Here is an 11,352-nt window from a genome sequence, read left to right as displayed (position 1 = left end):
CATTTTCATAAAGAATGGTGAGCTCTCTGTCCAGGAAAGTGATTTTACAAGAACATTTTACACAATCAACCTCTCTCAATGAATGTTTGGCTGGTTGGGCCACATTTGGTGCCTGTCAAAATGATATCTACAGTGATACTAATACTGAAGCCATGTTCTCTAGACTTATCAGTCTTTATGATTTTACCAGAACCATGTTTTAAAGAGGACACTGAGGTTTCTGCATTATGATATATTTACATGACACTTCAACATTCTGTGGCAGGCATAGTAGCTCCCCATTAACATTACAACAATGCTGTGTAACTGAATGTCTAGAATTAGAACAATAATCAAACTCTAAAAGTTGGCCTAACTCTCTAAATATATGACTCTGGATGTTGCCAATACTGAAGCCATGTGCTCCAAGCTCAATGGAACTCTCTGTTAACAGGTGAACATCTGGCCATGGTACTGCTCTATTCTGGGAGTGTTGCGGTCACCCTGCCCATGTAAATCTGAGTTTCAAGCCAACCAGAGATCACAATCACTCAGCCTCAAATCCTCTGGGACTGGGGCAGCTGTGTGTCTGACTAAAGATCTGAACATGGGCTGGCCGACTTTACACTGGACTTTGCATAATGTTCAAATTGGGAAATTCACAGTCTTCTAATGGCTTTGTATACAGTATGTAGACTACATTTATTTGTGACATGTATAATAATCTTATTAATAAAGTAGTACATCTTGAATGGAATCGATATGACTGTATTCACTCCTTCAAGGTTGAAGTTGAGCAGGGCATGAATAGTTGGGTTCGGACAGGATCCACATTCCTGCTATTGTGTAATGAAATGACTGCTTCTTACAATATCAAGATAAATCAAAACGTGAAAAAAAATCTTAACCTATTCTGAATTTTGTTCAACATGTCCTTCAAAAGAAAGCATTTTCTACAGCTCTGTATCCTAAGTGGTCCCAGTGTGTTAAACAAAGATTTAACATTTTTGCAGAATATAATGAGAGATATGTACAGTATCATAGTCCATAGACAAGTCTAACCAATTACATTATTGTCGTGTCATATTGTGATGAATTGGTGTTTAGAATACTTTAGAATATGGGAGACTCTGTAGTTCTGCAGCTGTTGAGTCAGAGCAGTTCCTCTTTAGCTGGGGGAGGTTTTTGTACGACGTTCCAACACTGTGTGAACGGATAACTGGCACCCTGCTGACAGTAGTAATCTGCTGCATCTTCAGCCTGGACTCCACTGATGGTCAGAGTGTAATGAGTATATGAACTACCAGATCTACTCCCACTGAAACGACCTGGAATCCCAGACTGACGGGTTGTAGCAGAATAAACCAGGAGTTTAGGAGCTTCTCCAGGTTTCTGCAGGTACCACTGGAGATTATTACCAGTACTTGAACTGGCTGTACAGCTGATAGAGACAGACTCTCCTGGGCGAACAGACTGAGATTTAGGAGACTGGGTCAGGATTATATCTGCTGATGATTCTGAAAAATAAACAAAAGCGAAGAAAGATTTATTAGTAAGGTTATCACAGCAACAATGATATTGTAAAGCATAGCCTATCAATCTAAATGTTAGAATGTTTTAAAAACTACTGTCATGTAAAATTCACAAACTAAGTTTAAATCTGAAGCCAAACCAAATATGAATCAAAGTTAGTCAAAGTGTATCTCACCCTGAAGAAGGAGCCCCAGTGTCCCCAGCAGTATAATCAGTGACATCATCATTGTGCTGCGTGTCAGTGGCTCTGAAAGGAGTGAACAGTCAGTGATCAACACTGGGGTTTTAAAAGTATGTGGAGCAATGAGGCAGGACAGCTATGCAAAGCTTTCATCTTTTATGCAAATGTGTGCGCGCGCACACACACACACACACACACACACACACACACACACACACACACACACACACACACACACACACACACACAGATAAACTTAGTCGCCAGTTTCCAAAAGTATGCTTACTGTATATCAAATCTGAGAATACTAAAATCATAGACAAACCACACATTGTAACAACTATTTCTTAAATGGGGCCTAGTTTGATTCGCCCACACAATGTTTGATGTCCTAGGAGAAGTTAAATGAACTTCTACCGACTCAGAAACCCGGATCCGGGAGCACCCCCACCTCCCCCACCAGTAAAAAAGCTGAATAGCATAGCTAGCATAGCGTCACAAGTAAATAGTAGCATCTAAATATCATTCAATCACAAGTCCAAGATACCAGATGAAAGATCCACTTCTTGTGAATCCAGCAATCATTTCTGATTTGTAAAATGTTTTACAGGGAAGACACAATATGTAAATCTATTAGCTAACCACGTTAGCAAAAGACACCATTTTTCTTTGTCCACCATTTTTTCTCTCCACCAGTAGCTATCACCAATTCGGCCAAATAAAGATATTGATAGCCACTAACCAAGAAAAAAACTCATCAGATGACAGTCTGATAACATATTTATTGTATAGGATAGGTTTTGTTAGAAAAATGTGCATATTTCAGGTAGAAATCATAGTTTACAATTGCACCCACCATCACAACTTGACTAGAATAAATACAGAGAGCAACGTGTATTACCTAATTACTAATCATAAAACATTTCTTAAAAATACACAGCGTACACTAATTGAAAGACACAGATCCTGTGAATCCAGACAATATTTCAGATTTTCTAAGTGTCTTACAGCGAAAACACAATAAATCGTTATATTAGCATACCACATGTCCAAACATTACCCCAGCATTGATTCACGGCAAAAAGAGCGATAGCATTATCACCACCAAAATGTATTAATTTTTTCACTAACCTTCTCAGAATTCTTCAGATGACACTCCTGTAACATCATATTACAACATACATATAGAGTTTTTTCGAAAATGTGCATATTTAGCCACCAAAATCGTGGTTATACAATGAGAAAAGTAGCCAAGCTGGTCAGAAAATGTCGGGCGCCATATTGGACAGTGATCTAGTCTAATGCATAAATACTCATAAACTTGACTAAAAAATACAGGGTGGACAGCGATTGAAAGACAATTTAGTTCTTAATGCAATCGCTGAATTACATTTTTAAAATTATCCTTACTGTTCAATACAGGGTGCGCCAAAGCAAAGCTACCCCAAAGAAAATGGCGGCATATGCGTTTAACATTTTTCGACAGAACAACGATTTATCATCATAAATAGTTCTTACTATTAGCTGAACTGCCATCAGAATCTTGGGCAATGAATCCTTTCTCCGGTCTAATCGTCTTTTGGTCGAAAGATGTCCTCTTGTCCCGTCGAAATGGCCACTAACGTTCAGCATGTACTAGAAAAGTGCCCAGCTCTTCGAAGTGCGTCACACAGAAATGCCATAAAATCGCACTAAACGAATATAAATTGCTATAAAACGGTTTAAATTAACTACCTTATGATGTTTTTAACACCTATAACGAGTAAAAACATGACCGGAGATATATTACTGGCTAAACAACAGCTTGGAATGAGGCCAGTCCGACGTCCATCGTGCGTCAGGCGCAGAGACGAAAAGAAATGTACTTCCGGTCTTTGGTCTTTTATACAGGCCCTGATTGCGCAATCGACTCCATTCAAATTGTCACCACTTACTGACATCTAGAGGAAGACGTAGGCAGTGTTTGTATCCCCATAGCATTCACAGGGACATTACAACTGACCTGGGAACAAGATTTCTGAAATCTCACTCCCTGTCATGAACAGTGCTGTAGAATGAGTTCTGTTTCACTCAGAGACATAATTCCAACGGTTATAGAAACTATAGAGTGTTTTCTATCCAATAATAATAATAATATGCATATTGTACGAGCAAGAATTGAGTACTAGGCAGTTTAATCTGGAGACCAATTTATGCTAAGTCAAAACAGCACCCCCTATATTCGCAAGAATTAAATGAAGCTTAACAGTAGAATTGGGGCGGCAGGTATTCTAGTGGTTTGAGCGTTGGGCCAGTAGCCAAAATATTGCTGGATTGAATCCCTGAGCTGACAAGCTACAAATATTTAGTTCTGCCCCTGAACAAGGCTGTTAACCCACTGTAACCGGTAGGTTGTCATTGTAAATAAGAATTTGTTCTTAACTGACTTGCCCAGTTAAAAAAAGGTAAATAATAATAATAATTGCTGCCTCTACGTCCTTCAAACCTTTTCATGGTAGACAGTAGTGGAGCTCCACCATTTAGCCTTTTTCTCATTTTGAACCGAAAGACATTGTCCTTTGGGTGGGGATAAAGTTGTCTGTCCGTGTACCAAATGTGTTACATCTGACATACAGTATATGGGCAATTGCTACCTTTCTTTGGTCCAGAAACATTTTGTTTGGCAGTGTTGGCAAGTTGTCTCACTTCTTGAAATGTACATTGTTGAAACCATGTTGGGCATCAGAGTGGTGTAAGGTAGGAAATGCATGCTTTTATTGATGTATTTAGGCAGAAATGTTGTTGCATAGATCTAATATGTTTTTCCATTGTGCTCAATGCTAAAAATACCTGTCTAGATTTTGACATAGAATGAGGCAACTTAACAAGTGTGATGAGGTAGTTAAACACTTTTTGGAAAGTTGTAGCTCGTCTGAACGAAAACAGAAGTAGCCTCTATGTAGCATACTGTAAGAGAAATAAAATATATTTTTATTCATGAAAACAAAATCTATTTATTCATGAATGGGAAATATGAGAAGCAATACAATTTAGGATTTGACCAATGGAGGTCAAGCTTGAATGTGGGTTGGATTACCAAAGGAACATATCTAGGCTTTCCTATGGATACCTAGAAAGTACAGGCTATACAGACAGCTTGCAGGTGGCCCGGAGTCCAGCCAGGCAGGAGAGTATAGATCCACACAGGTATCGTGGCCATATACAAGATGTTGGAGGACGCCAGGTTCAGCATGAGGCACAGGGCAAAGTTGGGGCGTCGGGACGAGCTGCGCAGAATGACCACCAGATCCGCTGTGTTACCAGGGAGGCCCAGTGTACATCACAGCCCCAGGACGATGTTCGAAATCAAGCGACCTAAATCCGGGGAGGTGGTGTCCATGCTGGAGGTGTTGGAGGAGTTCAGGTGCTCCATGGTCGATGAAAGATAAGAGATCTAAGAGCTATCTGGCAGACAGTAGACTATAGACATCAAATTCTTTGTTTCTCAAGGAAAAGTTATACTGTTAAAACAGTCTCTGCACTAGAAAACAGAGTCTGCTTGAATTTAAAAAACGTTTTTCTCTTCTCTTGATCTCATGTCATAGAGTGATAATAAGTGAAAGGTGTGGGTTAACTACCTCTGGTCAGATTCCTCCTGATGAGCTGTCTGTCTGTCTGTCTGTGTGTGTTTTATTTTTTCCCCCACAATTTTTGTGATATCCAATTGGTAGTTACATTCTTGCGAAGGTCGAGAGCCATGCGTCCTCCAAAACACACCCCTGCCAAGCCCCACTGTTTCTTGACACACTGCTCGCTTAACCCAGAAGCCAGCCGCACCAACGTGTTGGAGGTAACACTGTCCAGCTGGTGACTGAAGTCAAATTGCAGGCGCCCAAAGTCAGCTTGCAGGCGCCCGAAGTCAGCTTGCAGGCGCACGGCGCACCACAAGGAGTCACTAGAGCGTGATGGGACAAGGAAATCCCGGCAGGCCAAACTCTCCCCTATCCCAGACAACGCTAGGCCAACTGTACGCCCAGATCGAACCCTGGACTGTATTGATGCCTCAAGCACTGCGATGCAGTGCCTTAGACCGCTGCGCCACGTTTCCACATTATTTCAATGAAATTAAGTTGAACCAACGTGGAACAGACATTGAATTGACATCTGTGCCCAGTGGGATGATTGCTTTTGCATTTTTATCTGATTGCTTAGTCACTATCTTTGAAACCATAGGCTATTTTTTGCTAAACTCTACACACTAACCACAAAACTTTACACCAAACCAGCAAAACATTATACATCTCTTGAAAAGCAAACAATTCTTGCAAAGCTCTTCAAACTCTTAAAAACATTTTTTTGCGTCAATACAGTACACACATACCATCATTTGAATAAGCACGAAGCACCAACTACGCACTGATATATAAATTAAAAACACTTGTGTCTTTTTCTTTTTCTGTGTGCAGGGCATAGCAGTTTGCAATAAAGTTTTGTCATACATGTAGTAAACACACATACACACAGGTATCCAAATGTGTAAAGTATGGATGTGTATTCCGAACGTAACACACTATCAATACAAATAAGGGGGAAAAGTTCTCAAAATGTTCTAACACTCCTCAAACACCAAAAGTGCAGTAGAAGAAAACAAAAACATTTGTGCTAGGGGAAAAAAGGAAAGAAGAAAATGAGGCTACATCTCGCCTTCTTTATGGGTCTGGCCATAAGACTTCATCCACATCACATGTGATGTTGTCTTGAGCTAGGCAGCATAGAAAGTATCGCCTGGAGTGCTGTATCCAGGCCTGGCATGACCCCTGATCGATTTCTCCACAAGCCTCCTCCATTGCCTGTAGAAAGGGTATGCGTTGGTGGGGCTGGCTATCATACACCTTCCAACGCCATTCAGAGAAGAATAGTCTTTAATAGGATTCAAGAACGGAGATTATGGGGGGAGATTCAGTGCGATAAAAGAGGTTCACCTGTGAACCAATTGCAGACCACAGCAGCCTGGTGGAAACTAACATTGTCCCAGATGATAACGTACCTGGGCTGATCTGGCCCCTGGTCATTAGGGATTAGTCTGTTGTGGAGGGTGTCCAGAAAGGTGATAATGTGTGCAGTGTTGTATAGGCCTAGGATTACATGATGGTGAAGGACGCCGTTTTGACTAATAGCCGCACACATTCTTTTGTTGCCATCACGTTGTCCCGGGACGTTGATGATGGCACGGTGTCCGATTATATTTCTGCCGCGGCCCCTTGTTTTTGCAAGGTTGAAACCTGCCTCGTCGACATATATTAGCTCATGATGCACTGCATCTGCTTCTAGCTCCAAAAACAATGTAGCACAATAGGAAAAGACAGGGATCAGTCAATATGATGTAGCACCATACACTTCCAGATCCAGCACCAATGATAAGATAGTATAGCTTACATATTCATATCTCAGTTGTTTTACACGGTCTGAGTTTCTTTCCAAAGGTACTCTGTACAGCTGCTTCATCCTAAGTGTATTATGTTTCAGTAGACGAGACAGTGCAGAGAGACTCACTCTGTTGACATTTTGGAATAGGGTGTTATCTGCCATTATGTGGTCCTGCAGTTCTCTCAGTCTGATGCAGTTATTTACAATGACCATATTTACAATGGGGGTCTCCTGCTCTGGGGGGAACAGTCGACCACCAGATACTGGTTTTGCTGCAGTTCTGTAAAAACATTTGAATGGTTTTAGTGATAGTACCTTCTCATTATGAAAGTACAGTACATATTACTGTACCAGTAAGACGACAGCACTAAGTTACTTACTGGTTCTCATTTAGAAATATCTGGATGATACCTGCAACAGTATAACGGCTCAGATTTGGTTGAACCTGTTGCCCAGCCTCCCTCCTGCTCATCCCATGGTTGACAACATGGTCAACCACAGTTGCTCTGATTTCATCAGTTATTGTGTTCTTGACTCCCCTTCTGCTTCCTCTTCTTCCCCGTCCTCTCTTTCTCCCCCGTCCTACTTCACCTCCTCCTCCTCTTACTTCTTCACCTCCTCATCCTCTAGTTCTCACCCCTCTTACTATACCAATAGTAATAATTGAATTTAAACATAAGTTAGTTGAAATCAAATAAAATAATTTAAATACAGTAAGACATTGTTAGTTTGGCATAAAAAAACTAAGCCAACATGTGGGTTAAATCTTTTGTCCAATGGAAAATAATTGAAAAAATGACCTATGTAGCAAAAAAAGGCTAAAGTATCATTTGAGGGCTTACTAATGCAATAAAGTGAACAGAAAGTAAACAAAATGGAAACTAAATTGTTTGTCTTTCACAGATACCATTTAAAACAATCTCTGACACGTAATATTGGCCTCCATTGTTGTCTAAACCAAATATTTACATGTGGCCTATTTATAATGCTCAAGCTCTGACTTGTAAGTGAACTCCTTGTCTGAAAGTTTTTCACATGTGTCAATGTGGAAAGGCAATTGGTGAAATAGTGTAGCAATGTAGAGACCAATGTATACAGTTTTGCTAGAAGTGTGTTATAAAATTACAACCTGAGTGTAAGCAGAGAACGTGCATTCAGTTTGGCTCACTTGGTAAATGCATTGGCTACAAGTGTTAATGGTTTCAGAGATAGTGCTTTAAGAATCACTGTTAGTGTTTAAGCATTCAGAAACAACTGTAATTGACTGCTGTCTTATGTTATCTTAATTTGGGACGCTATTGACAATAACTGGTAATTTGTATAAAGCACATTTATCTGCAGATACACAGAGTGGGAAGATACTATCAGTATTCATATATAGTCTACAGGCATTCTCCCTTCATCTCATCATTGACCTTTCCTTCTTCTATCCCTCAAGTTTTCTCTCCTTTATTTCATGATTGAGTTAGATTCACTGTCCAAATATTATCTTTTGTCAGTTGAAACCTCAACCTTTTACAGTAACTGTCACCATCTCAAACAGCCAGTCCATTCATTCCAAGCAGAATTCATAATCCTTCTGAAGTCTCACTGAGTGTTTATGAACGTGATCAGAACCTCAGACGACTATGCAATGACTGAAGCAGCTTTGCTACAAATCAAGTAGACAGTGGACACATAAAAATGTATGTGAGACTTGAGTCTCTCTCTCACCAATTGATTGTTCAATGTACACACATCTTTTCAGTTTGTGAGTGTGTGATCTGGGGCTTGGAGACATGTTCATTTCAACATTATGAAGAAAAACATTTATAAACAATGACAACACTGCCATGTTGCACTGAGGTGCATCTGTCACCTCCCACAACTTCACTCCTTGGGTTTGTTCAACATTGCAAAATTCTGACTTGAGCCTACATAACAACTGCATGAACTTTACAAAAACCATATCATCAAAGGTCATGAAGTTTTGACTGTAGTCGACTGCAAGTTTCTGCAGTTCCTCCTCACCAGTTGTAACTTGCAGCCATCGCCTGCAATGCGGGAGACTCTATTATCTACCAATCATTAGGATGTTTTTGTTTGACCCACGTGAAAGTGACCAGAGACATGATTGAAACAGATTTGCCACAAATCATGTACACAGTGGATATGTACAAATAAATGTGATACTTAAATCCCTCTCTCACCAATTGATTGTTCAATGTACACACATCTTTTCAGTTTGTGAGTGTGTGATATGGGGGTTGGAGACATGCTTACTTCAACTGTCGCAGAGGCACCTCCCACAACATTCCTCCTTGGGTTTGTTCTGTCACGCCTGCTCCCGCTCTCCTTCTCTGGCTCTCGAGGGCGCCAGGCCTTTCATTACGCACACCGGTCACCATAATTACGCGCATCAGCGCGCATTGTACTCACCTGGACTCCTTCACGTTTTCATTGCCTTCCCTATATCTGTCTGTTTGCTCTGTTTTGTCCCCGTGTCAGCATTATTGTTGTTTCTGTTTTCTGTTCCTGTCCGTGGTTATTAAATGTTCACTCCCTGTATCTGCTTCTCATCTCCAGCGTCGATCCTTACATGTTCGACATTGCAGCAGACAGTGCAGGCGAATGCCGACTGACAGATCTACAAATCACCTTCCACTGAGTGTACAAAACATTAAGGACACCTGCTCTTTCCATGATAAGGACTGAACATGTGAATCTAGATGAAAGCTATGATCCTTTATTTATGTCACTTGTTAAATCCACTTCAATCCGTGTAGATGAAGGGGAGGACACAAGTTAAAGAAGCATTTTTAAGCCTTGAGACAATTGAGACATGGATTGTGTATTATGTGCCATTCAGAAGGTGAATGGCAAAACAAAAGATTGAATCGCCTTTGAATGGGGTATGGTAGGTAGTAGGTGCCAGGCACACCGGTTTATGTTAAGAACTGCAACGTTGCTGTGTTTTTCATGCTCAACTTTTGTTTCAAGAATGGTCCACCACTCAAAGGACATCCAGCCAACTTAACACAACTGTGACAAGCATTGGAGTCAACATGGGCCAGCATCCTTGTGGAACACTTTCAACACCTTGTAGGGTCCATGCCCCGACGAATTGAGGCTGGGCTGTTCTGAGGGCAAGAGATTGATAGCTAATTATGAGGACGGGAGATTGAGAACCTTTCTAGCTGGCTAGCTAAAGCCAACCTGATAAAATTGCTAGGTGGCGAGTATTACAAAGAATCAACAAAACATTTCCGTTGTATTTATTCATCAAGAATGAATCAAAAGGCTACATAGCTTGATCAAATTAAAATACAAACATACCTTCTGCATGTCCCGCCCATAACCGGCAGCTAAAATCAATCAAACGCTGACGATACTGTTTGAACACACTAGAGTATCTAACGTCCTGCCTAACATATGCTTGCTCCGTGGAGCAGGTACCACTTACTAGGGAGAATGTTCCAGACAGTGTGACTCCTCCGCAAAATACAGCTGACAGATCTTTTTATTAATAATAATGTAAAAAATAAGGACTTATGTGACTTTTTCCACATTTTGTTTTGTAACAAGATGGGATTCTACTGGATTGTCATATTTTTGTTAACGATCTAAGTTCAAAACTGTAACTACTTAAAGGCCACTCAGAAACATTCAATGTCATCTTGGTAAGGAACTCCAGTGTATATTTGGTCTTGTGTTTTAAGTTATTGTCCTGCTGAAAGATGAATTTGTCTCCCAGTTTCTGGTGGAAAGCAGACTGAACCAACTTTTCCTCTACGATGTTGCCTGTGCTTAGCTCTATTCCATTTAATTTATCCCCCCCAAAAACTCTAGAGTCCTTGCCGATGACAAGCATACCCATAACATGGAGCCTCCACCATGCTTGAAAATATGAAGAGTGGTACTCAGTGATGTGTTTTATTGGATTTGCCCCAAACATAACACTTTGTATTCAGGACATAAAGTTAATTTCTCTGCCACATTTTTGCAGTTTTACTTTAGTGCCTTATTACAAACAGGATGAATGTTTTGGAATATTTGTATTCTGCACAGGCTTCCTTCTTTTCACTCTGTCATGTAGGTTAGTACTGTATTGAGGAGTAACTACCGTATAATGTTGTTGATCCATGCTCAGTTTTCTCCTATCACAGCCATCACACTCTTTAACTATCTTAAAAAGTCCCCATTCAATTCAGGCTGTTAGACAACAAAATGTAGAAGAAGTCAAAGGCTGTGAAAACTTTCTGAAGTCACTGTAT

General features: G+C 40.5%; 1 gene segment (V, D, J or C); it reads right to left on the bottom strand.

Moving 5' to 3' along the window:
* Positions 1-19: 19 nt before the first annotated feature.
* Positions 20-1,795, bottom strand: LOC129819846 (immunoglobulin kappa variable 3-15-like). The segment is given in 2 exon segments: positions 20-1,496; positions 1,688-1,795. Coding segments are annotated over 2 exon segments (417 nt in total).
* Between the last annotated feature and the right edge of the window lie 9,557 nt (positions 1,796-11,352).

The sequence above is a fragment of the Salvelinus fontinalis genome, chromosome 22 (assembly GCF_029448725.1).
Source record: "Salvelinus fontinalis isolate EN_2023a chromosome 22, ASM2944872v1, whole genome shotgun sequence".
NCBI lineage: Eukaryota > Metazoa > Chordata > Actinopteri > Salmoniformes > Salmonidae > Salvelinus > Salvelinus fontinalis.
The sequence above is the reverse complement of the archived record's forward strand: the minus strand, read 5'-3'. Positions and strand labels throughout refer to the sequence as shown.